Source organism: Caloenas nicobarica, chromosome 16 (genome assembly GCF_036013445.1).
Source record: "Caloenas nicobarica isolate bCalNic1 chromosome 16, bCalNic1.hap1, whole genome shotgun sequence".
Classification (NCBI taxonomy): Eukaryota; Metazoa; Chordata; class Aves; order Columbiformes; family Columbidae; genus Caloenas; species Caloenas nicobarica.
Genome location: NC_088260.1, coordinates 11,509,634 through 11,536,896, shown reverse-complemented (window position 1 = coordinate 11,536,896; position 27,263 = coordinate 11,509,634). Strand labels below are relative to the sequence as shown.

The following is a 27,263-nucleotide window of genomic DNA, read 5'->3' as shown; positions in this document are numbered from 1 at the left end:
TCCCTTCATTCTGTCCCCCTAAAGGCAGATGGTCCATGGAGGTGGGGGGAGCTGCAGAACCCCCGTGAGTCCCTCCTCGTGGTGGGAAGGTCTGCTGGGTGAGATGGAGCTGGTGGGGGGGATGTTGGGGAGATAAGATAGGAGATAAGGAGTTGATAAGCCCATGCTGGAGGTCTGGAGATGATGGACAGGTTTGGTGGTTCCCAGTAGCCATGGGGTGCACTGGTCTGCCTGTTCCTTCTGCCATCCGACCACAGCAGTAGACCTGTCCTAGGGGAGGCCAAATCTGCCTAGCTCCTTGCTGTCTGTTGGGCGTGATGTTCCCCTCCTGTGAAAAGCCAAAGTCCAGATATTTCTCCACTGTTCAACAGCTGAAAACTCCCCCCAGCACCTTGCAGAGTTGAGGAAAGGGCACGTGCATTGCAAACATGACTGCAATTCATAGGGCTGTAAAACTTCCTATTTATTATGCTCTTAGCCCTTTGCAATCAAACCAAAATTAAATTGACGTAGATAAAATATTGAGAATATAATTTGAGGGGCAGTGTTGCTGGATGTGCCGGTGTTGGGCAGGCTGGGCTGCAGTACTGGGGGAAGGAGGTGGAGCAGATCATTGACCCTTTCTTGTGGTAGAAACCACTGTTGCATTCATTCGCGGTTCATCTAGGTTGTATCCGTGAAAAGATTAAGCTGCATTTCCAAGTAATTTTCTCAAGATGGTCCAACTGTCAGTCTGCAGTTAGAGCTGGTCTGAAGGACTCGGAAAAGAGGGGAGCAGCTGTTTAGGTGATGGGCAAAGCCACCTAAATGTCTCTTGTCCTGCCTGTGTGTAGTCACTGGTTTAAAGCTGATAGTTTCTGCTCATTATCGGTGAATAGAGATGTTCCCCCGAGCAACATGCCCCCTGCTTCTCCCCAGGAGGCTGATTCTGCTGAGGAAAGAGCCTCTTGGTGTTCTGCAATCTTGGTGCCTGTGGCCCAACAACCCCTCTTGTCACTTGGTGTGGAGTCAGATGAATGCAATCTGTACCGGAGCAACCTGCAGCGCCTGGTCCTGTGGGATCCACTCTGGACACCTTGCTCAATTCTTTGCTCGTGTTACTCAGGCCAGTATTGATCACTCGCTTAATGACCTTTGTGGATTGGGGCTGAGGTGCCTTGGAGAACAGACACAACTCCTGAGGAGTACTGGGAAGAATAAGCATATGAAAACAGATGCTCAGATGCTTTGGTAATGGGACTGTGCCCCGCCAGAGGGATTTGTGCAGCTCACACCTTTGCTTGTCCCAGGGCACTGTGCTTGAAGGGAGTGCACAAAAATGAGTCTGCACAAGTGGAAAGACCCCTGGGAAGCAGCTGCATCAGTGGATGCTCTGCACCCATCCGTTGGGTCGGTGTTGGATCCAAACTTTCTGGCTTCCCCTGTGAATTGGGACATTGATGTCGGCACACGGAAGGACCGTGGAACGTGTATCTTGCTGAGAGGTGCATGTTCAGGTGGAAACCTGTCAAAAACGATTTTAGGAGCAAGAACTGGAAACGTGTCTTATTACACATTTGGAAGCTGACAGCAGTAATGATGCCTCAGAGTTTGGTTTGGTGTTGAGTGGGATAACCGTATTGTTTTCTTGAGGAAATAAATGAGTGGTTTAAAAATGTGATGGGCCCTTCTTTGAGATCATAGAACCATAGAATCCCAGGTTGGAAGGGACCACAAGGATCACTTGGTCCAACTTTTCTTGGCAAAGCACGGTCTAGACGAGCTGGCCCAGCACCCTGTCCAGCCAAATCTTTAAAATGTCCCATGTTGAGGAATCCACCACTTCCCTGGGGAGATTATTCCAATGGCTGATTGTTCTCATCGTGAAAAATTTCCCTCTTACGTCCATTTGGAATCTCCAAGGCCATCTCTGGGCTTCTGCTCCAGGCCATGGGATGCCCCAAGGTTACAGGTGGTGGTTTGTATCTGAGCACGTGGGTTGGTGCTCTGATGTCTTCAACGTACAGAAGGATTCCCACATTAACAGCGCTTTAGCCCTGTTTCACTCTATCCCTAGGGATAATAACGTCTGGTTCCCGTTTTAAATGTGGTTCCCCAAAACTGTGGTGCAAACCCACTGCATTGGAAGAAGCATCAGTGAACCAGTTCCAGGCCACAACCTCAGGAGATGGAAATGCAAGCGGCTTCCGATGATGCCAGCAGATGATGTGGTGCTTTGCGTTAATGCTGGATTCCAGCAGCCTAATTAGGATGCGAAGTCTGTGCGTTGGGCTGCTGAGCGTCTGAGGAGCGTGTCTGGCACAGGGGGGGCGGCGCAGGATGCTGCTCTGGATTGCAGCTTCCCACCCCAGTGCTCCCAGTGCAGCTCCCACCTTCTCCCCTGCCTGCGTGAGCCCTGTCTGCCCACGCAGTTCAAAGGCTCTTGCAAAAAACTCACCTTTGTTGGCTGTGTTTTCTCTGGTGTGGTTAGGAAGCTGCTTGGTTGACTGCTGACTCTTTCCTGGCTGAGGAGTCCTGCCCCACTGGTGGCTTTTAGTGCTTTTTTCGGTTTGCAAGGGGAAGATGGAGTTTTTCCACTGTTATATTTTTCTCTGGCAGCGTCTCCTTCCAGCAGACTCAGGGCTGATGTTTGTGCCATTTTGTTGGGCTGCTGCGATCTCTGTGATCCCACCACGTAACCTGGATCTCCTCCTGCCCTCTGTCTCTGTTACCCCCCACAGTGTCCCCTCGTTGGTGGCTGCTATTGGAAGATCTAAGTCTTGCCCCTTAGGCTGGGCAGCCAGACCGCCCCCTGTCATCTGCTCGTCCGACGCCTGTGGTTCGTGCGTAGCCTTGTTCTCCTGCACAGCCTACCCCAGCTGCATCCTTACAGCCCAGCTTAGCGCAGGGGATTTACTAATCCTTGTCCTATGTCTGAATTGCAGGTACCTGGGAGCAGGGCACAGGGAAATGCAGGGTGCAAGTGCTTTTCTGGGCAGCAGCTTGGACATCCGTGCTCCAGCCTCATGAGCTGAGCGCTCCAGATGAGAATACGTGGATCTGCTGGGTTGATTTATTTCTCTTACTATCTCAAAAACCATAAATTAAATTGGTTTTGGTTGTTCTTCAGGCCTCTTCCTTATGTGCTGGAAACCCAAACCCAGCAACGTTTGGCTGATATTCAGAGACCAGAAATGTAACTGGCCACTGTCCAAAACGAGCCAGAGGGTGGGAGAGAGCGAAATAGGTTTTCAGCACTGTTTTTTGGTTTGAATCATAAAGGTGTTTAACATAGATAAGGAAATGTATAACTCTGTTATCTTGACAGAGATTCTTTAAAAGGTGGATCTTCCCAAAAGCAGAAGGAAGATATTTTTCAGCACATCTCTTTCCCTATCTTGAATATTCACTGCAAACTTGATTTTTATATTTTTTCCCCTTTTCTGCACTCCACATATTCCATACCCACAGGTCCCCTTTTCTGCTTGCCTGAAACCTCTGCCGAGGCATTTTCGGCTGCCTGCCTTGGTGCAGTCCAGGTGTCTGATGCAAATGAAAGGAGTTTCTGGGCCGATTCCTCCCGACTCCTGCTGAAGCATCTCTTGCCAGGCCACCAAGCCGAACCTCCTGATGGAACTTAATTAGTTTTACGTACAAATTCCATCGCTCATCAGTGCAGAGGGGCTCAGGGAGGTGGAGAGAGATGGGGAAGGGGCTGCTTTCGAAATGTCTTATTCAAATGTAACTCTGGGGTTTTGCTTTGGGGTTTTTTTGCCATTTTTTCTGTGCGGAGTGGAGCTGGCCCACATGTGTGTACACATGGGCTTTTTATCCTTGATAGGAAGCAAGAAACAGAACCTATAGGCACTGCCGTATCCTGTAAATAACCCATTTATTGCTATTAGTATTGTAAGATCTCCTTTTGTCTGAAATGTTAGGCGTATGTGTGCATCTATAAATAAGGAAAAACATGAGCAGGGGGTTTCATGATGTTGTAACCCACTCTTGTGAATTTTCAGTATTGTCCCTTGGCCACTGAGGCTGCCCCGGGCTCAGCCAAGGGGTTGCAGAATCTGTGATATTGAAATCACGCCGGCCTCAGTTTTGAACTTGTGTCTTAGCCTTTAAGTCAAGGACCAATCAAGACGATTATTTTCTTGATCTTAAAATTCTTTTCTCCGTTGCGTTTCTTAACTAGATTTCTTGCTTGCTGACATTGACCCATCCACCCTCCTGCCTTTCGCTAGCATACGTGTGGGGATTTTTCAGTCTCGCTTCATGAGAAGGGTCCTGAACAAGCCTCTAATGAATCACAGTTTTCTCCTCAGGATGACACTCTGTCCTTTATTTGCATCTCTGTTTGCATTATTATTTTTTTTTAAATCTCAAGCCTGCTACAGCATTTCTGTCTCTTGAAATCCTGTGGATTTTAAGCCTTGGGTTATGGTTGCAATTAAAGACCTTTCCTTGCGCAGCCTTTTACCTCCTCCGGGGCCAACCCCCTGCCAAAGGCATTTGAACCATCTTGGCTTCTGCAGCTGGTGGCACCACGAGCGTTTCTGTCTGTGCTCCTGCCCCTGCGTTGCTTTTCCCGAAGAAACCAAGCTTCGGGATCGGGCTGACCATCTGTCTTCTCAGCCTCCTTTTCCTCATCGCCCAGCAGCATCCTGACCACTTCCAGGCATCTGGCAGAGGAGAGACCTTAAATTCGAGAACTTAGTGCAAATAAGTATAGGAGGAAGCCCCTAAGGCTTCTCTTCCTAGGGAGGTGATGTTATGGGATTGATCCTTATTAGATATCCAGGAGTTCACGTAAGAAGCCCTTGAAGATGGGACCTTTTTTCCGATAGATACCAGGGAAAGCCATCTCCTTTGTTCTGCTTCTCACAGTTTGGTAGCGGAGGGGCTGCCCATCGATGCTCTGGGCACGTTGGGCTGTCTCCGTCATGGGTGGCCTTCTGGGACTTGCCCAGGGAGGTTGGAAGGACACAGGCTCAGTCCCCTTCCAGCCCCCCCAGGTTTTTTTTGGTATGTCCTTATGGAGCCTTGCTTGGAAAAGCAGCAATGATGACTTTTCCAAGCCCTCTGATTCAGTTGCTGGGGGCTGCATCACCCCTTTTTGCTTCTTTTTAACCCACTTCTTACTTTTCCCACCCTCTGATCTTGCTGCCGTTCTGGCAACCGAAGGGTTAAAAGAGTTCAGGGGGCGAAGGGGGTGGAGATGAGGTATTTCAGATGCTCATTACTCACTGCCAACTTCCCCCCAAATCATATTAATTTCATGCTGTCACGCAGGACTGCGCTGTCTCTCTCCTCAGCATCCAAGAGGGTGATGGGGATGGGGGGAGCGATTTGGGAAGCTCGTTGGTAACCTCTGCGGTACCGACCCAGCGGGACTGGGCTGGGGCCGCTCACCTTGGAGGGGGATGCGGGGGACAGGGGTGCTTTGCCATGCGCTGCCTCCCGATGGTCATTTTCCACCCCGCTGCTTGGGCAAAAACCCCATGAAATTAAGTCTGCTGCAGCGGGGAGGTCTTGGGGAGGGAAGCGGGGAGGGAGGGGAGCGGAGCTGCCACCCTGCCCGACCTTCGGGCAGCAGGGATGCTGCGTAAAAGTTGGTCTTTAACCAGTTGACTCCCTTTTCTGTTTTCAATGTGAGCAAGCACAGCCTGGCTCTGCCTGCAGAGATCGCTTCCCTGGCTGCCGTTGCCTCCTCTCCAATTTCACCCCTTTTTCAGCTCTTTGCTCGCTGCGTCTGCCAGAGCTGTCACCTCTGCAGGGACTTCACTGTCACACGAGGTAGGACTGGGACTCTGACAGCTCCCAAGCCTGTCCCAGCTGGCAGCCCGTAAGGTTCTCTGGCAGCCGGCGTTCTGCCCAGTCCCTGGTGATTTTTGTTATTCTTACCCCTAGCAGGTGTCTCAGCTTCCGTGCGCGTGTGCTTTTCGTAGAATCACAGAAAGGTTTGGGTTGAAGGGACCTTCCCAGTGCCAGCCCTGCCATGAGCAGAGACATCTGCACCAGCTCAGGTTGCTCAGAGCCCCGTCCAGCCTGGCCTGGGATGTCTCCAGGGACGGTTCAGCCACCACCTCTCTGGCCAACCTGGGCCAGGCTCTCCCCACCCTCAGGGGCAACAATTCCTTCCTCCGGTCTGGCCTGAATCTCCCCTCTTTAGCTTAAAAATAGATGTTGCAAGGGTGGAGAGCAATGAGCTTTCTGCAGAAATAGAGTAGAAATGTCATTGAATCCCACAATGGCTCAAATAACGCTTGCACCACACCATCGCATCCTGGCTTCTGAGAGTTTTCCAAGTGACCTGTGAAGATGTGTCCTGCTGCACAAAGCTGCCTCTAAGCTTTAGCAGGTGGTGTGGTTGTTGCAGGTTGGGAAAGGGTGACCGAAGGACAGGAGCAGCCATCATAGCTCAGGTAACAGCCGCACCTCTGATTTTGGGGACAGGGTGGGCGAATGGGACCGTAATTGGAGTAGATACAGTATGTCTGGAAGTATTTCTCTGCTCGCATTGCTTTTACTGTACAATGAGAAAAATCTAATGTTTTGCTGTTGGTCGTGTCTCTGGAGGGGCTGGTGCTGCTCAAGGTGGTGGCTCCAGCCGAGCTCGCCAGTGAGCTGCTGTGTGCCCGATTTAATGCTTTTTCTTATCCTGATCCCAGCAGACTTCAAATGTGGTCGGGCTGGGCTCTTGGGAGACTCGCCTGCACTCAGGAGATCTCACCATCCTTCTTGTATTCGAGTCGCCAGAACAAAAGCGCTTCGTTCAAGCTCCCACATTCTCAAGGCATTTGCATGCATTTGATCTTCCCTACGTGTTTCTCTGTTCTCCTGATGAAAATAATTAATCTGGTTGTTTTTCTAAGTCATCTCGCAGCTTTACAGGGACAAGACTTAAATAAGGATTCTCTTTAAAGCAGAGCTGCGTTAAAATAGCTGTCTGCCTATAAATATCTCATTGCTTCTATATTTATTCTCCTCCAGCTCAGTGAAGGAGGTTCTACAGCTGAATCTGAGATTTTTTTTTTTTTTTGACTTGATGCAAGGCTGCTTTCTCCAAAGGATGCCCTGGGTACAGCTTTGGGGGCACACAGGGCATGGCTAAATCTCCCTTCTGCGTTTACTGCTTTGCTAGTTGTACAAATTTCCTCTTGTCTTTGAAACAAGCTGACTCATAAGAATCCTAGAGAAGCCGAGATTTGCACCGGGCTCTCCTGTGAGTGCTATTTTTAGTATAACTTATTTTTGACCAGAGCTGCACTCTGATCAGGATTTTCAGAAGAGCCCGGGAGACATAAATCCCCAAATCTCAGCGCTGTTGGAGCTGCGGGTTCCTTTGAAATCCTGACCCACTGGTGATAACTGTGGTGACTTGGTGGCTCCTAAGCCCTGGTCCTGCAAGGAGAATTGGGGCTTATGAGCAGGAGCTCTGGCAAAGGTTTGCGAGCGTTGGAGGCTCTTGGTGACGTCTGTGCGTGGATTGAGATTTCACGGGGTTTGGGATAGAAGGGTCGCGATTGTGGTAATTTGTGCATCTCGGTGAGAGCCACTGTGGGGAGGGTGTGTCAGAAGCTGTAGTGTGGTCCTTGGAAATGGATGTGAGGGAGGCTGGGGAAGGCTCAAGAAAAGTCCTCTTGAGGGTGGTGAGAGCCTGGCCCAGGTTGGCCAGAGAGGTGGTGGCTGAACCATCCCTGGAGACATCCCAGGCCAGGCTGGACGGGGCTCTGAGCAACCTGAGCTGGTGCAGATGTCCCTGCTCATGGCAGGGGGGGCACTGGGGGAGCTGGGAAGGGCCCTTCCCACCCAATTCTATGGTTCTGTGATTCAGTTGGCCTGATAGAGCCAGTCCTTTCTCCACTATACTTGAATGTCTTTTGTCTCTCCCAGAAAAAAAAAAAAAAAAAAATCATTACAGTAACATCAAGGGAGACGAGCTCTGCGGTCACTGGGGCTGAGAGCAGAGCTCACCTCGCTCTGAGATGGCAAAAAGGAGAGAAGCAGCAGCAAAACCTAAATAATATTACAGTGGGATTTTTGACCTTGCTGCTGGTTTTGAATGAGCTATTCAGTCACACATGTCCAACAGCAGTTATCTTTAAATCCTCTGTTGCACCAGCTCACGTTCTTTGGGACCAGCAGCTGACTCTGAACCCCCAAGTTCAACAGCGCTGTTTAAACCTGGAGCTTCCTAAAGCTTCTGGTGTTCCCCATGCCAGCTCTGCACCTTCCTTGTGCTTTGGGAACGGGCTTGTAAATTTGAGGCGCTGAGATGTAAAGTTTCAGAAGGAGATCTGTTCATGCTTTAAATAATGAATCATCAGAGTCTAAAGTATGGAAAGAAAGGCGGATAATATGCAGGTATCTTCTCCTGGAGGTGTCACTGTGCTTTTCTTTGATCTCTCCATCTCCAAAATAGATGTATAATAATAGGTAGATTATAAAAAACCTCCCTGCCCTATGTTAGACCCCATGGTATACACTCCTCCATCAGCAAGGACCAAGAAACAAAGGCAGGACAGACGTGACTAAGTTTACGCAACACCAAGGTAGGTAGGGACCTGCAGAAGAGCCAAGGTCTGTCTTTGATGGGAGCAAATCGGGACGTGGCCGGGTCCGTCCCTTCAGCCGAAAGGCGTGCAGAGGCTGCCGGGTGCTTTTCTGCACATCAGCATCTCCTGCCGCAGATGCCTGAGGGCTGACGCTCATCCCCACCTCTGTTTTTTGCCACGCTGCCCCGTTAAGTTCCGGCATGGGAGCCAGCTCTGTTGGGCTAAATTACTGTGACGGTTGTACCATAGCAACTGTACCTGTCTGCCTCTGCTAGCTGGGAAACTGCTGAAAAATAATCATTATTTGGGAGGAACAGGGGACTGAGGAGCGGCAAAGGGAGGCTGCGAGACAACGCGATGCTGCTTCCACCAGCACGGCAAATTCGTCCCGACCGGGAAAGGGAAAAAGCCCCTTTTAACATGAGCCTTTAAAGCAAATTGCTTTAAGGAACTGAGTTTCTTGCATGGTGTTAAACCTCACAAAGTAGGATTAAATGCGACAAAATTAGGAAACCAAACCTGGTTGCAGCACCTGTTTAAAAATGACTTAAGTGGAGGGATATTAAAATTTTAAGACCTGCTGCTGCGCTGGTGATGGAGGATTTAAAAAATAATAATTGCTGTTGTGTTTTTTTCTTTTCTTTTTGCTTGGTTTTCAGAATCGGTTTCTTTCTGTTTAGCATGCAGCCTAATTGCGTAATTACACGATAGACTGGAGTAGAATTTAGTGCGTGTAATACCAGTTATAAAGAGGAGCCCTAATTATGTATATCTTCCCAGGTAAATAATATATCAGGGGCATGGAGTGGCCTAATTACTGTTCTGAAAACCTGCCTAATGACTCATTTCCTTGGAATTTCACAAAGCTTTTGATAAGGTCCCTCATAAGCAACTGTTAAGGAAAATAAATCGAGAAGGGGTAAAATGTTTTGCTACATTTTTAAACAAGCCGTTTAAGTGATGGGAAACAGTCACTGCCTTGGGGTCATGCGTCTTGAGGAGGGGGACGGTCCCGGGGCTGCGTGTTCGTCTGGGGCCAAAGTATTTGTATTTTCTGATCTTGCTTCGCCAGCTCCAAGGGCGACTCCTGCTGAGCCATCCACCAAAAATGGGACTAAGTATTAGCAGGAATCTTGTGGGTAAATTCACAGCTCCTTGGAAGAAGTGCATCTGTGTCCATAGAGTCTCTGGCAGTATGTGTGATATTGCACATCTGAATATCTTCTGAGATAAGTCCAAAAAGAGCTAAACTATATTTAGTTTTCCCCACACAGAAGACACGGGGAGCGAGAGCAACCCAAAAGCCTGACCAGCGTCCCCAGGACTGGTTTCTAGGTGGATCTCCTGGGCTTTCTCTCTGTGCTGGGGCTGGGACCAGCATCATCTCGGGAGCATGTCAGGGAGACACAGCAGAGAAACTTAAATCAATAACACGGATAGCAGCTGAACATGAGCCAGCGTGTGCCCAGGTGGCCAAGAGCATCCTGGCTGGTACCAGCACTGGTGTGGCCAGCAGGACCAGGGCGGTGACCGTCCCTGTGCTGGGCACTAGGGAGGCCAAACATCCAATCCTGGGGGCAGTTTTGGGCTCCTCATGCCAAGAAAGCCCTCGAGGTGCTGGAGCGAGTTGAGAGAAGGGAATGGAGCTGGTGAAGGGCTGGAGCACAAGTGTGATGGGAGCGGCTGAGGGACCTGGCGGTTCAGCTGGAGAACAGGAGCTGAGGGGAGACCTTCTGATCTCTGAACTGCCTGAAAGGAGCTTGGAGCCAGGGGGGGTCGGGCTCTGCTCCCCAGGAACAAGCGCCAGGACCAGAGGAAACGGCCTCAAGTTGCACCAGGGGAGGTTGAGGTTGGATGTGGGGAACAATTTCTTCCCCCAAGGGCTGTCGGGCACTGGAACAGGCTGCCCAGGGCAGTGCTGGAGTCACCATCCCTGGAGGGGTTGGACAGATGGAGATGAGGTTCTCAGGGACATGGGGTAGTGCCAGGGCTGGGTTAATGGTTGGACTTGATGATCTTAAAGGTCATTTCCCACCAAAATGATTCTATGGTAAATGAGTCAGCTGGTGTTCCCTGGTGAGAGGTGGGCACTGAGCTGGTAAGGAGGGGTAGGAGATGTGCAGATCACAGGAGGGAGGGAGGAGGGTGCTGGCAAATGTATTTGTGTCAAAGCATCACTTTATTCTGCCGTGATAAAACACACATTTTATTTGCAAGACCCTCCACCGCGCTTATCTCGATGGTCCCCATCGCCTCTGGAGCTCGGGCTCTCTGTGTCCCGCTGCCTCTCAACATCTCCTGCTTCAGGCGGGTTTGGCAGCTGGGCCTGGCTCCCCAGCATTGCCCCCTCCCTTCGCACCCCCCCCAGCTTTGCTTTTGGGTCTTTTCTGGCAGAAAACACGGATGTGTGTTTCCAACTGGAGGAGCCAAAGAGATGAAGGAGGGGTGGCAGGAGGGAATTGGCACCAAAGGGTCCTTTGCTGAGCAGCCGCGGTGCAGATAAAGCATGAGGATCTTTGTGTCTGGCCGGCAACACACTAATTGGCTTCTCTTCCTCACAAACTTTGCAAATGATGCTCTTTAAGTCCTCGGCAAGATAAACAGTTGCTGTGGCAGGTGTGCCGAAAGCACCGTCTGGATGTAATTAGATGTGTTTGTGAGAGAGCATCCTGGAGACGTGGAATGGTGCCGTTCGTGCTGGGCTCATCCTGCTCCCCCATCCCCTGCATTTGGAAGGAGCTGATCACTTCCAGCTAAATTTGGGGGGACATGAGGTGAGAATCTGGCTGATGTTGATTTTCTTATAAGTCTACTGGAAGTAAGGCCTGAGAAAAGGAGGAAGGTGTTATTTGTGCTGCGGTGGCAGGAAAGTGAAGAATTCCTCTCTAGGACACATCAGAGAGTGTCCGTGTGGGACAGGGAGAGGACGGCCACCCAGGCTGGACACCACGTGTCCCATCTCCATGGTCCACAGAGCCAAGTGCCTCTCCTGCACCTTTCTCTGGCCCGGATCTCCCATCACCTCCCTGGCTGATTTTTCTGTGTCCTGCAAGGCCTTTTGTGGGACTTCCAGCTTTTCTGCTGCTTTTGCTGTGGTGCTTTTGCTTTCTCTGTCGTATCAAAGACACTCAGGTTTGTGTTGCGCTGCTGGTTTGGGTTGGTTTTTTTTTTAAATCCCCAGTCCCTTTGCTGCCTTCATGGATTGATCGAAGCGTTATACATACTTGTGAGGTTGGTAGACGACAACTGTGGCTTTGCAGCTGGTGAGCTGGAAAAATGGGAGAGGTATGTGGCATCACAAGGTGTGGGGGGAGTGGAGGCTGGAAAGGAGCCCCCAGGGTCCCCACATTGCTCCCTGGCATCTCTCCCAGCCACTGGGCGCTTCAATAGGAGTTCAAGGGCTGCAGCATCTCTGGGTGCTCACTCTTGCCTTATCGGGACCTGATGGTCACAACCCATCCCGGAGAGCCTCCTGGTTTGGAAATGCTGTTCCCAATTTTTGTGAGCCCTTTCTGTAGGACTGTGTTACATGGCGCTGGCATTTCAGAAGCTTTGGTTCAAACACTCCTGTATGCTGGGGAAACTTGCGGTTTCTTTGAGACGTGGGAGTCTTTCGCTTTCTCTTCACTTTGTTGTTTCACCACCCTGTCGAGAAGTTTGTTAAATCTTCCAGGGAACGAGTTACACATGATTTGGGGTGAGTACAAAGCTTTATACTGCCTGGGATGGGATCGCAGCTGCCTCGGTGGAGGATGTGAACCCTGTCTTGCTGTCACCCAGCTGTGCAGGAGAGGGATGAGTGGGAATCACCCGTATCCAGATGAAAACTCCAGTTTGAACACCCCCTGATCCCATGTGAGCTGGGACACTGGCTTGAACAGCTTTGAAATCTTGTCCTGGTGAGGCTTCCTGCGACTCCAGCCGCAAGCAGACTTCGTTTACATGGTGAGGAAAAGGTACCTTGTTGCATCCACGGGTGCAGCAGGACTGGTAGCTCCTGCCTGGAAACGCTCAGTGCCAAAATGAGCAAACAGTGGTGAAATGCTGTGGCTGAGCTGCGAGACAAGCTGGTGATGCTCAGTGTCTCTCGGCGCAGGTGCCGGGAGGGGAACCCGGCTATGGACCTGCTGCAGGAGGTTCTGCAGCATGGCCAGGTCACGTCCCCCAGAAAACTGGCCTCAGGAAGGGATCCATCGCTGGGAAGCGGGTGAGCTCGGGGAAGACAGCAGCACTTCTCCCGGCAGCACGAGGCTGGCACTGTAGGGCAGGAATTGAATAAAGCAAAGCCCGGTTTTGCTGCAGCAGCAGGTCAAGAGGCCTCCAAACAAAGATGATGCTCCTGGGCAAAGAGGAGAGGAAGCTGGAAAAATTGATGATCTGTGTAGGAAAGAACAAGATGCAGACGTGGCTGTCCTCCTCCTGGCTCTCCATCGGGGTTTTGCGGGTGATGCGATTATCCCATAGGGCTGGTGCAGGTGAGGAGATGCTGTGGGAATGAAGGATCAGCTTTGCCGTGGGGCCAGGGCCGGCAAGGACCCGCTTTTCCACATCGCTTCACCCCTGCAGCCACGGGCTGGGGGCCCATGGAGACACCTGGGCTGCTTCAAAGTCCCTGTACCTGTCACCTTCTGTCCCCATGGCTCTGCCGGTGACGGGGACAGCGGCACTTTGTGCTGGTTCAGGTGTCCGGAGGCTTCGCTCCTGCCTTGCCCTCCCGCTCATTCATCTGCTAATTTTCAGAGGTTACCGAGGAGACGTTATTGATGATGATGATGGTAATAGGGGAGATAGGTGGCAGATTAATTCCTGAACTCTCAAACGGGATTTAAGCTAACAAGAGAGGAGGGATTTTTTTTTTCCTTCCTCTCTCCTTTCCCTTCCTCCTTTCAGATATTTCCTGTGCTGGGGATAACAACACCAAGGAGTGTTAAATTGGCTCTGAATGTCCACCCCTGGCTGTCCACATTCTTGTAACGATTTCATTAGCTTGAATTATCCACGTTATTTTCTTGTAATGGGATTAGCCGTACTGGAGTCAGCTGAAGTCCTGGAGCGGGAGGCGGGAGGGACCTTCTGCTGCGTATTTCATTAACTCTCTCATGCAGGGGGTGGAACTGGCCACGGCTCAGCCCAGGGGCAAAACCATTTGCCAGGGTCCTGCGTTCCTAAAGGAGGAAGAAAGAAAAAGGACAGTTATTATTTTTTTCCACTCCCCCCTCCCCTATAATCAGCAAATCGGAGCGGAAGCAGAGACTGGCAGGGAGGCAATTTGTTGGAGGAGAGAAGGTCCTATTTGGGGGTGAGGAGGGAAAAAAAAAAAAATAGAAATAAGACGGCCATCACAAAGCGATGGAGTGAATTCTGCTGGGCTGCTGTGTGGCTGCAGCCTGCTGCTGGGGAAGAGGTTGAGAGGAAGGACTTTTGTCTCTTTTGGACTTGATGTCTCCTGCCCAGAGCCATTTCTGCTGAGCAGTTCCACTGCCTGGCTCATCCTGAGCTCCGTCCTAGATCTGCCAGCAGTCACGGGGGGGGATTTAGGCAGCATCAGGGCTTGGGGATGAGAAGGCAGCAAGAGGAGAGGAGGGGAGAGAGAAGGATGTGGTAGCAGTAGGTGGCAACCCACGAGAAAGTGGGCAACCTTGCTAGAGGGTTTCATGACCAGCTTTCCTATGTGGTTATTGCGAGTTTTTCTTGAAGGGATGTAAACCAGAGAGAGGGGTTTCAGGCTACCCCATGCAATGGGACATCTGTACGTGTCTGGAGAAACCTAAAGGTGTTATTTTGGTTTGTTTTGCAAGGTCTGCGCTTCAGGCGGTGGGCAGCAGTTGGTCGTTCCAGCCACACACATGGATTCACGGTGTCAGTTGTGCTTTCCTCTATAGAGCTTGACAACCAAAGAGTCTTTGATCAGCTTGTAGCTGAGAATGCACCAAGATCAAGCGTGATAAACACACCTTTGTGTTTGGGACTTGGAAATAATGATTAGGGGTCTGTCCCAAGGAGCTCGCAGTTTAAGTGCTCCTGTTTGAGACGGGGAACGGAAGGGGATGGAGGAGACATTTCTCAGCTGGAATGATGTTCAGCCTCATCCGTAGGTACCTGTCTCGTGAATGAGTGTTTGCAAACAGCCGTTGTGAGAGCCCGGGACGGTGGTGGGGCCAGACTGAGACATCGGGGGCTGAGCGAGGTTGGGGAGAGACTCGGAAGCAGAGGGAAGAAATTCAACCAAAACCCAATGGGAAAAGAGGAGCTTTTTGGAAAAGAGGTGGTGGAGTCAGTGACAGAAGCTGGTGCTGGCGAGACCGCGGTGGGTTTGGGACTGTGCCTGCGGCAGGAGAACAGTGATGGAGAGGAGGGAGCTGCAGGGTGAGAACTTTAATAGCAATAAAACGTCCTGTAATGAGTAGGCGAATGATTTGCCTCCCAGCTGGCCTGTGCCAGGACAGAATTACAATCCCAAGGAGTGATGCTCCTCCGACCTGTAGCCAGCTTGTGTTGTACAGCGTGGAGGAGAAATCTGCTGCTCCTTCCTCTCTCTGCAGTCAGGGGAAGAGCTGCCAAAGCATCGGGAGAGTGGCCGGTCCCCGGCCATGCCACATAGAAATGCTGGATCCCTCCTGGGTGGGAAGGAGGGCTCATCCCTTCTGGCATCTCTGGGAACATCGTTGTGTTTCTGCTGAGCTTGGGACCGGTGACTTGCCAAGGGAAAAGTTGTGGCTGGCTTTATTCCACAGCCGCATGGATCATTACTGAGCCAGCACCAATACGGGCTGTTCCTGATTTCCCCTCTGCCTCTGTAAATCAGGATCAGCACGAAACAAAAGGCTCTCGTTTAGGAAATATCTCAGTTGCAGCATTTATTTGGGGCCTGTCAGCCCTTCCAGCCAGTGGCGTGAAAACGTGCCAAGCCCGGGAGAGCGAGCGCAGGAGTGAGGATGGATTTTGCCAGCCTGGCTGGCGAGCTGCCCACAGGAGGGAGCCCAGCAGAGCCACATCCTCCGGAGCCACCCACGCTCCTGCCCGGGCTCTGCCCTCCCCTCCGGGCCCTGACCCCACGGGACCTCGCAGGACTGCCGTGGGGACACCGTTCTTCTCGAATACGCGGGGAAGGAAACAGGGAGGCGATGGAGCAGCCACACGCACGGCAGGTCCCTGGCGAGCTTTGCAAACCTCCGTTCTTGCTCTTCGCTTTTGTCCTCACCCCCAAAACTGCTTATATTAATTGTGAGCATCCCCACGGGGAAGTTGATAAGATTCCTTGGCTGCACTCATGATGATGAAATCACAGCCCGGTACGGTGCCACCAAGAACCGTGGGGACACCTGGCCAGAAATCCAGCGCCGGGCCAGGCACGTGGGGCTGGTGGGGCCAGGATTCACCAGGAAGGAGGTTACAATCTTCAGCAAACTTAAGCTGGGCTGAATGCGAACAAGTAGACACCTTGAGAAAGAAAGGGCTTTGTTCCCACAACTGCCAAGTCCTTCAGCACTTGTGCTGTGGCTGAGCCCTGGTGCAGGGGCTCAGGAGCCGCTGGAGAAGACGTGGATGCCGGTGGGTACGAATGCAGAAACTGCTTGGGTATCACGCGCTAACACCAGGGACGTCCCTGTAAACCCTTGTGTGAGGAGCCTGGCACGGTGCTGTGCTCCACGGCGGCCGCAGGGTTTGGTGCCAGCGCTTTCTGATCTCCATCCAGTTTGCCACAGAGAGAGATGTCAGCTCCAAGAGGAACCCCCGCTGCTGGAACACGTTTGCATCCATCGGAACTTCGCAGAAGGAAGGAGGCGGCAGCAACACCAGATCTGACTTGCTGTGACCCCCCCTGCTTCCGCAGCCACCCTCACCCCTGGGGAAACACGAGTTTTAAAGCAGCTCGGTGGGATTTTACGGACGAGCTGCGGCTTAGCAGCCTGTGTAAAAGCTGCTTTCTTTCCTCCCGTGGCATCTTGCTCAGATTTTGCCCAAGTGATGAGCTGCATCCTTTTCCCTTCCACTATCCCCGCTCCCGCGGCTTTGCCCATGGTGCGATCCTTGCACGGCCGTCTCGGAGCTGGATTCCCTGAGTACCGGGAGCCTGGCACTGCGGGGAGTAATTGGGTTCTCTCTGCCTTTCTCCCTCCCTAAATCCGGAGGAAATAATTGGAAAAAAGAGGTGTGAGTCTCTGCCTGGTGCTGGAGAGGAGAACATTAAAGACCTGAGCTCTCCACTTCATTCGCAGCTCCCAGGATGGTAATTGCTGTGTTGTGGTTTCTAATTAGCACCACAGTGGGGGGGGAGGCTGTTTCGCTCGGCAGCCCCGGTGGGGTCAGCCCTGTCTCTGCTGTGCCCCTCGGCTTTCCTGGCCCCCCTGCTGGGAGCTGTGCTGAGGCTTCCTCTGTCGGACCCATCTCTGGGAGCTGTGGGTGGACAGGAGGAAATGGCCTCAAGTTGTGCCAGGGAAGGTTCAGATTGGATATTAGGAAAAAATTATCCATGGAAAAGGTGGTTGGGCATTGGAACAGGCTGCCCAGGGCAGTGGTGGAGTCACCATCCCTGGAGGGGTTCAAAAGGTACATAGACGACGTTCTTAAGGACATGGTTTAGTGCTAGAGTTAGGTTATGGTTGGACTTGATGATTTTGAGGGTCTCTTCCAACCACAATGAATCTATAATTCTACGGTGGGTACCACCGTCCTTTAGCAGATATTCTGCTCCCCCCAGCAATGCCCATGATGTTTTCCATGGTGCGATGTGTTGGAGCAAGTGCTTCCCTACCCTGACACCCCCCACGTGTCTTTCAGACCAGACATGAGGAAGAAATTTTGGGACATTGAGTGTGGGGAGAGCCTGGCCCAGGTTGCCCAGAGAGGTGGTGGATGCCGCATCCCTGGAGACATCCCAGGCCGGGCTGGACGGGGCTCTGAGCAACCCGAGCTGGTGCAGACGTCCCTGCTCATGGCCAGCGGTTGGATGGATGAGCTGGGAAGGTCCCTTCCCACCCAAACTATTCTATGATACCTAGCTAGATGGTCATCTCCTTGGGCCAGGTCCTCTCTCAGTACCTCTCCCTTAACCCAACTGCAGCATCCGAGATCCCACAGAGATGCTGCAAGTGAGAGGACCCACCTGCAGAGCTCCTGGGGCCCCATCACCCCCATCCCTTTGCAGAAGGACCCTCCTGCTGCTGGAACCACACGGTTCTCCTGCATTTCCCGGCGCTGAGCATCCCCGCTGCCGCGGCTGCTCCCTCGCCTCCTCTCCAGCGTGTTTGTTTGTTTGCGTAGCACCAGCTCGAAGGGGGCAGGAGGGAGGGAAAGCGCCGAGGAGGAGACGTGCGGATTCATTTTGAGGCTTCATAATGGTACATTTACACACCACGTTGCCTAAGGAAATTGGGTAGATGAATGCCTGGTCATGCTGCCAGTGCAGCAGGTTAACTCCCAGGATTTAGCTTATATCATTTCACGAGAGCGTTTATGGCCTTTACTGTGTTTATTCCCAGGTGCTCTTTGGCACTGCTGCATCCCCAGCTCCTTTTGTGTATGCGCGTGTGTGTGTAGATTTTCAAATAAAATAACACATCTATTCAGACCCGGTCCACATTAAATATTTATTGCCTGCAGTTTGTGCATATGTGTTTGATAAATGGGCATAAGGGGAGTGGAGAAGAAGGGGAAGCAGCAGCTCAAGTGCAGAGAAAGCATTGGCTTTGTCCTGGAATTTCTCCGGGGGATGGCACTGGAGAGGGGTGGCCGGAGAGTGTTGCCTTTGGGTTTGTTTTCAGGCTTTTTGGACAAGATCCAGGTTGGTGGGATGGCTGTGTGCTTTGGTGCTCAGCTGGCAAGTTCCTTCTCCAGGGACAGGTGTGCTGTGACGAGGTTTTTACTGGGCTGTGGCTGAGCGCGGTGCTGCCAGCCCAACCCTGTACCCACCAGCTCAACGGGAGCCCCCTTCTCTCTGTTCTGACTTTCCATCTTGTTGGCACCCAAAAACTTGTCTGAAACGCTGCTGGATCTGAGGGTTGTCGTGCAGGACTTGGGTCTGCTGAATTCACCTGTTTCCCTTCATATAGCTGAAACAAAACCAGTTTATTCTAACTGATGGGAGAGATTGGGTGGCTGGCTGCAGAATGGGAAACACAGATGCTCAAGTGAAGTGTTAGAGTGAGGAAATCCAGCCTTAAAAATGATGTTAAGCATGCACAGAGCAGAGGGACAGCACCTTTGTGAATGCAGTGCCAGGCCCTGGGGACAGAGAAGCTTTTCTGGAGAGAGGGCAGGTCCCTGTGGGGCTGTGCTCTGGCTTGTGCGTTCCAAGCCCTCTTCAGAGGTGCAAATAAATCTATTTTTATGGCAATTTGGAGCAGCCCTTCCTCCTGGTAGCCTGAAGATGCTTTTTTCCCACCCTGAACAGGATATGGCTGGGTCCTTAGTTTCTGCAGGTTTTCTAAAGGGAGGAGAAGCATAGCAGTTGTATTAAAGAAGTTTTTTGCTGTATTAAGGTTTGCAACCAGAAGAGATGACCCTTGAAATCCAAGCTGAGTTTTCAGCTGGTTTTAGGTCCTTTGGACATGAGGCTTAGAGGGAAGCAGAGCAGGACGCCGCTCGCTGCAATCCCCAGCACCAGCAAGCTCACAACGGGGGTCTGCAACTGGTTGTGCTGTGATTTGTGACAAAATGATGGTTCTTCCCTTGATCTCACAGCCCCTTTGCTTTTCCCCCTCTCATCCCCAGCACCTTTGGAGAGCTGAAGACCGTCCGGCTGCCCAAGAAAATGGCAGGAACGGGATCGCACCGCGGCTTTGGCTTTGTGGACTTCCTCACCAAGCAGGATGCCAAGGTGAGGTGTGGCACAATTCTGTTTGCTGATTTCTAGACTGCACAGGGCCCATGTTCATCAGTTCCTCATTGTGCTTTGAGACCTCCCGTGAGCAGCCTTACCTCTTGTGTTTTTCAGATAGAGAGCGTAATACAGGAACGGTAGTTGTGAGTTGGTCCAAAGGATGGGCAAGCAGAGAGAAAGGTTTTTTGTCTGCTTTGCCTTGCTGGACGGCAGAGCAAAGGTCGAGTTCTGTCGTGGTCCAAGGAGAGGACCTGGCTGTGCTGGGTTGGCCAAAAATGGTTTCTCAGCTGGGTCTGTGCTGGCGGTTTGACAGCAATATGGAAAAAGTCGGAAGCAGGCAGCCGTGCCTGGGAAACGCCTTTCTCAGCACCAAGAACTGGGCTCCTGGAAATTGAAAGCGTGTTTTGTTTTAATCAAAAAATGCAAACACTATCGTTCCAATATCTTCATATTTTTACAATCTGTATGCACTTTATGCTGCAAATTATTCCGTAGCATTTTAAGCTGTTCAAAATGTTCTATTCTGTTTTTTTTAAAACTTTCCTATGGATCTGAGTTCCATATTTGTAGAAGAAACGAGGAGATCGTAGCCTGACTGATAACATTCTGCTCTTACGCTTTGTCGGAGGCTCAGGAGCAGCTGGAGCAGGCATGGTCTCTCATGCACGGGGCAGAAGAGGGTCCTTGGCTGGGGGTTTCATCCCCACTGCTGACGATTTGCACGGGATCTGGAAGAGGAATGGTTGTGGGCACAAACCAAGGGACGTTATTGCTGAAGGGAAGGGACCATGTAGCTCCATTGACTCCCTGAGACTCCAAATTTTCAAGGCTATGAGCAGAGATGAAGGAGAGAGGAGCGGGGAGCAGCACAGCCTGTGTTTATGTTTTGAGACAGGATTCATTGATCCGGGATCACAGGGACTATTAGATCATGCGTTCCCGTCTGACCTCCCGTATTACACAGTACAGAGAGTTTCTTTGTTAGTCATGGATTGATCCTAATTCAAACTTCCTTCCTTTGTCCTCCCCTCGGGGGCCGCTGGGCAGCGTGGGGTGCAGTGACCCCCCAGAAACGTGTTTACCATCCCCACACCGTGAGCTCTGCTCAAACCCCGGCTCTGGGCAGCGTCACTTGAACCTCCGCTTCACCCCAGAGTCACTCAGGCTTTGGTTTTTGAATTAGGAGAGGAAATTTCTAAGTGTTTGATGGAAAGGGTGCATACAGGGACCTGGCTGGTGCTTTACTGCTGCTCAGTTTGGGGGCGAATGAAGCTTTTCTGCTCGGTTTCTGCCTCTCATCCCTCCTCAGCCCCTTGGGGACTGGCTGATTCCCACTGCACAGGACAAACAGAGATCTCAGCAGTAGGAAACCCATCTGTCAGAGCTGGATGCTCAGGGCATCCTCCCAAAGCTCACAGAGGTGTGCGGGGAGTGAGCAACTCTGCAGAAGACTGCTCGGGATTTTTTCTTCTTTTCTAGCAAAGCAACTCTTCTTCCTTCTGTCTTTTTTTAATTTTTTTTTTTTCCTGCCCTCATTTCTTTGAGGGATTTAATTGTCTCACAAGTGGCACATCAAGTACACTCCATTGGCCGTCTGGAAAAGGATGCGCTGTGTATTGATGAATAGGATCTTGAATATTGTAAACACGGACATAATTGGCTTAGAGTTTATTGCTAAGTGAAATGAGAGGGGAGGAGAGCGGGCCTGGAGACCTCTGAGCTGAATAGCTGTGACTGTCAATGACGTTTTTGCTCAGAGTGCTAATCTGGAAATCACTTATAAGTGTCTTATAAAACATGATGGTTTTGTAATGGAATAGTTAGGCTGGCTTTGTTAGGCATTTAAAGCCTGTGACCTCCCGTGTTTGTCTTTTTCTCTGAGCAATCCCGGCTGCTGTGGGAGTATAGATGGAGATTTTCCAGAGCCAGGACAGAGACGTGGGGCTCCCCCTGCGAACACCCCGATGCTGCCCCTGCAGACCTGTCCTGCCAGGCTGCATATTGTCCCCTCGGCATCCCCTGATGCTCTGGCACCCGCTGGAGGGGACCCAGCCCTCCCCAAAAGTGCTGTCGCTGGATGGGGATGGGGAAGCATCTGATCATGCAGCAGGTCACCTTGTCTGCAGGGCAGGTGACATCCAGGCAGGGCACGGGATGCTGCTAGCGGTGGCATCTTCTCCCCATCACCATCTGCTCGTCCTGCAGAGCCCCGGTCTCACGCCTGGCTTTCCCACGGTGACGTCTGCGGCCGGGGTTGTCCCTTGGGTCGGTTGACGGCTCGCAGGGTGATGGATGGGCCTGGGCTGGGAGTGTCACACCCCCTTCAGATGGAATTAGCAGCACTCTCTCTGCTCCGTCGTGAGCGTTTTGCAGATCACAGCACGCACACATATGCAGCGACGGGGAGGAACCCGTGGCAAATACAGCAGTGGGAGGGACAAAGTAATAGTCACAAAGTAATATTCACAAATATATTTACTATATTCAATATTTGCCAGCTAAACCTTTGTTTTTAAATCTCCACTGTCAGCTGACCACAACCAGGGAGTGCGTGGACGTTAGGGGATGAGAAAGGGAACTTTGATCCACTGACAATAACAAATTAACTCCGATTAAGGAAGCGTTAACCATTTGACGAGCTTCCTGCCGTTCCCTGTGCAGAATTGTTGTGGAATTGTTTTTATTTTTTAACTATTAACTGGAAGCCAAGTTTCCACTTTTCTCCCCTGTCGATATAAAAATACATCTGGTCTCCAAATAGAAATTGCCCATTCGGGAAAGACAGTCAACCCTTTAAAAATGCGCACACATGGAAGGAAAAATCCTTGTGTGCAGCTGGCATTGCCGAGAGCATCCTCAGTTGGGACCGGTTCCTGTGAGGAAGGAAAATTTATCAATCTCCTAATGTTGTTGACCCTTTGTCCCTCTAATGACTCCAGCCCGGAGGCTCTTCGGCTTGAGTATTTAATAGGGCAAGGGGGAATCTATAGGCAGCAGCACTGTCCTCCAAATTAATACAGCATTTAGGGAGGGAGCCGTAGCACTTGGGGGGGACAGACGTGATGCTCCGGTCTCTTGATCTCTGCCTCTCCGCCGCCCTGGCACAGCAAGCTCCACTCCAAAGCGGGCTCTGTCTTCTCCCAGCAGCTTCATGCGAGTTTATCAGCCACCCCTTAATTTTGAAATTCCCTTTCTGAAGCCCTCAAACATTTTTAAGCTGCTGTTCCAGCCTCTCCGCTTTTCCCGGCTCTGTTAGCCTCTCTAGCTGCTGCTGGGGCTCCAGCCTTGCCCAAGCTGTAGAATCATAGAAACATAAAATAGTTTGGGTTGCAGGGACCTTCCCAGCTCCCCCAGTGCCAGCCCTGCCATGAGCAGGGACATCTGCACCAGCTCAGGTTGCTCAGAGCCCCTTCCAGCCTGGCCTGGGATGTCTCCAGGGATGTTTCATCCACCAATTTGTGCTTAGAAGATTTCCAGCAGTGTGCATGTGTGGGGCTGGCGTTTATCCCCTTCATCCTGTTGTCTTTTACATCATTGGTGACTTCTCTTTTTTTTTTCCCCGGAAAAAGTCTTAATTCCTCTCAGAGCAATGAAGAGCTAAGTTTTATTTTTCAGCTGGTTTCCGAAGGAAGTGACATTCAGGTGTTTGTCACCAGGAGGGGTCCCTGTGATGTCGTCCCCGCCCCGGCATCCCAAAAGAGCTCATTTGGGGAGCACGTTGGGCTGGGAAGGGCCGATGTCCCCAGACTGCTGGCAGATGTGTCCCTTCAAGTGGGTTTCTTCCATGCAGCACAACTTGATGGCAGCATCTGCTTTCCCTCTTGTTCCACGACCTTCCCAGTGCTCCCAGCAAATCCAGAGGATGCTTCATCCTGGACTGGGCTGAGCGGCTGTGTGTGCCCAGCGGGGCATGGAAACAATCCTGAAATGAGGATGACACAGCCCCTTTGAGGATGAGAACCCACCAAGTGCCACATTTTGCACCATGGTCGCGGACACATTCGGCACGGTCTGCCCTGCTGCGGGGCACAGCGAGGTTGCCGGGACCGAATCCCGTCTTCGAACCTTCCTCTTCCTCGTGCTGTGGGAAGTAAGAAATTAAAAAGTATAAACGAACAAATGAGACCCTGGTGATTCAAGCTGTGGTTGTTTTCCAGGCTTTGGAAATGGCTCTTTGTGCCAACGTAAACAGCCATCGCAACTCCCTCCTGCCACCTCCCCCCGAGTGTTTATTTAAGCCAACACATTGCTCTGCTAATTGGATACCATTCCAAGGGAAAAATAGGCCTTTAAAACAACAGCAGCGGCAAATCAAAACAGCTGTAGCTGCAAAAGCACCAGCCAGGCTTTGTGCCCCCCAAAAAGGAAGGAGTCAGCCCCGGGGAGCTGGTGGGGAATCACAGTGATGCTACGGAGGAGCTGGAGCTGGTGCACCTCCTTTCTCTTGTGTTTAGGATGAATGATAGTTATATGAGCAAAAGGCAGTTGGAAGGAGGGGAAAACGCAGGTTACTGGGTGCTATTCACTGGAAATATTTGCGTCTTTTGGAGGTTTTTTTAAGTTTCGTAACCCAGTGGCTCAGGCAGATCCTGGCTGCTGAGAAGTGGTCATGGGCAGCCAAAGACCCCAAGATGTGACATTCAGGAACAACCGTGATGGATCAAAATTGCCACTTGGCAAATGGCACGGCGGAGAGGTGTGGGCTTCTCCAGGACAACTTGGGTGCTGCTTTGGGGACCTCCAGATGCGAGGACACGTCCCTGTGGGACAGCGGGATGTGTTTCTGTGGTCCTGTAGCTGCTGTATTTGTTCCAGGGATGCAAGTTCGACAGCTCTTAACCCTACTTAATCCCAGCCTTAGCCAAGCTTTTTAAAAGAGCATTTGAGGCTCTTTATCTCTACCCCTGTGCCTGGCCATGTGTCACATTGCTGTGGAGCATTTCATGGGCCCCTGTGGATGAAAATAGTTGACCGGTGTGTTTGTGTATTGGCATTTAGAGCTTGGTCCTGAGTTTTCTTGCAAGTCTGTGGGAAATGAGGACAAAGTCAACCTTCTCTGGATCGAGTTGCTGTTTCCTGAAAGCCTGTGCCAGTTGCCTTACAGATATATCCAGCCCTCTGAGCCACTGTGCAGGCCAGCACGCTTGTATTCCCCATCAGTGAGAGATTATAGCTGTACAGATGTTATTAAGCGGGATCTAATGATGGGGAAACCTCTGGATTTCTATAACACAGCAAACCAAGGGGACTTCAGCATGGACACTGGCACGTTCGGTGCCACCAAGGCCAACATCACCCAGTGGCCGGCAAGAGGAAGGCGCAGCTTTCCTTGGCGAGCTTGGGCCTCTGCAAACTCCTCGCAGAAAGCAACCCGTCTGCTCACATTTGAGCTGGACTTTACTCCGTGCTGCCCCAAGTCTTGACATCCTTTCCAGACGGCAGCTTTCCTGGCTCAGCTGCGGTCCCAGGGTGGTACAGCCAACCTTGCGCTGGTTGTTCTGCTGGATTCCAGCCTATTCCCCAGTGAGCAGCCGCCTGCAGGAATGGCGCTGGGTATTTGCTCTGCTGCAAGGATGCAGAAGATAAATGACCGAGTCAAAGCTGCTGATGGAGATGAATCCTGCCCCGCCAAAGCAAAGTGCTCCTAAGAGGAAGCTCTCTGGGGGCCTTTTAGATTCAGGGCAGAGGGAGGGATGTCTTTGCTTTTCCTCATGTGAGCCTGTTTTTCTTTTCTCCCTTATTATTATTTTTTTATTCTCGTCACTCTGCAGAAAGCATTCAACGCCCTGTGCCACAGCACACATTTGTACGGCCGGAGGCTGGTCTTGGAGTGGGCAGACACGGAGGAGACGGTGGAGGCCCTGAGACGGAAAACAGCCGACCATTTCCACGGTAACGTAGCAGCATCCTTCTGGCTGGTTGGTACAGCCCTGGCTGGCACCATCACACCTGACCCACGCTCCTGGTCCATGCCAGCCCTTTCCCCGCCGCTGCTGGGGCTGGCAGGTGGATGCTGGAGCCTGAGGATGCAAGTGCAGGGGAAGCAGGAGGCATCCCCGGCTTTGTCTGGCAGCTCTGTCTGCACAGGAGCCGGTTAACTCTCTGTGTGCTGGCACTGCCAAGGCTCCTCGATTTCCCCTGTCAGCTGCAATGCTTTTATTCCATCCACCTACACCCCAGGGTGCTCTGTATCATAGAATCACAGAATGGTTTGGGTTGAAGAGACTTTCAAAGGTCCCCCAGTGCCCCCCCTGCCATGAGCAGGGACATCTGCACCAGCTCAGGTTGCTCAGAGCCCCGTCCAGCCTGGCCTGGGATGTCTCCAGGGATGGTTCAGCCACCACCTCTCTGGGCAGCCTGGGACAGGCTCTTCACCACCCTCAGGGCCAACAATTTCTTCCTCATGTCTGGCCTGAATCTCCCCTCCTTTAGTTTGAAACCATCACCCCTTGTCCTATCGCAACAGGCCTTGCTAAAAAGTCTGTCCCCATCTTTCTTATTGGCTCCTTTTTAAGTACAGAAGCGCCACAGTAAGGTCTCACCAGAGCCTTCTCTTCTCCCTGTAGTTGGGGACTGGCTCTGTGCACACAGCAGACAGATTAAAAAGGACAAATAATTCGGCCATCGGTTGAGATGCGGCGAGGGCTGTTTGGATCAGGTTCCCGAGAATGACAGCTCCGTAGATAACAGCACCGCAGGCCACTATTGACAGCCATCGACAGGCACAAATGCATTGCTTGGCAAATATTTATGTAGGAAGGGCTCCCCTGGGCCGGAGGGCTAAGCTGGAGATCGATGCTCTTCCTCCCACATCCTCTCCCAGCCTCCTCTCTCCATCGCACACGTGCCCATCGCCCAGGGGGTTGGCATCAGCAGTTCTGGGGCTGCACATCGCAATGCCTGGTGATGGAAAATCAGCAAACTTCACTTATTTAGCGAGCCTGACTCCAACAGATCCCAGCCTCGTGTTTAGGACGGTGTGTGTGCAGTGCTGGTTATTGCAGGCTGGGGGAGACTGTGGTTTGGTGGTGGAAGGGCTGAGGGTGGGTCGGACCGGAGAGGTGTGGAGCAAAGTGGGATGTGCTGGGATCCACAGGCTCATCTCTGAGCTGCCAACAAGAAAACCCAATGGAGCAGAAGGGTGTAATGTGTGATAGCTTGGGCTAGAGCTGCACTGCTGGGGATGGATGTGCCCACCCAGAACCCAGCGCTGGCGTGGGGACACATCGTGCTCGTTCACAGGAATGTGAATCTCCATTTGGATGGAGAAGGCAGCAGGTGGAATGCTTCATGCATCCCATTTTATATTCAGGATCTTCTTTGTCCCTTTCCACCTTGCTCAGTCTAGGGGAAAAAAATAGTCTTGGCTTTATGAGAGCTGCAGACTTGCAGCTCTGTCACTTGTTTCCCTCAGGCTCAGGTTGCTTCCCGATTTCTGTCTGCATTTCCTCCAGATCCCTTGTCCAGTGTCTTGCTCACCAAGGTGGGGACTCTGGGAGAGCAGGAGAAAAGCGTTTTCACATCCCAGGAGGGAGCCTTGGAGCCACGGTGGCTCTGGGGGCTTGGCTGAAAACCAGGTGGGTGTAGGAGAGGCTGCAGAGAAATTTGCCGTAGGGCCTGGGGGGTTGTTGTCACCATGGGACAACAGGGTGACCTGAACTCCCTGGGTTTGGTGGCAAGTTTGACTTGAGCAAGGAGCTCCTCCTACTCCATCTCGCTGCCATCACAGCAGATTTTTGCATCTCCAGCTTTGAAGGAACGACCTTGATCTTTCAGGCTGGTGTCTGGAGTGACAGCGACCGAACCCCCTCACCCAGCAGCTCCAATGTCAGCCCCGTCATTTTTGTCCTAGCAAGGAAATACTTTGTAAAGTCTGGACCTGGGCTGCGAGAGACACATCC

At 51.7% G+C, this 27,263-nt stretch overlaps 1 protein-coding gene across 1 annotated transcript in view; it reads left to right on the top strand.

Annotated features, from left to right (window-relative positions):
* Positions 1–27,263, top strand: part of RBM19 (RNA binding motif protein 19) — a 64,212-nt gene that overhangs the window by 23,835 nt on the left and 13,114 nt on the right. The window contains exons 22-23 of the mRNA XM_065646267.1: positions 19,254–19,359; positions 25,134–25,254. Of these exons, the coding sequence (XP_065502339.1) occupies positions 19,254–19,359; positions 25,134–25,254 (227 nt within the window). The remainder of the gene's footprint in view (positions 1–19,253; positions 19,360–25,133; positions 25,255–27,263) is intronic.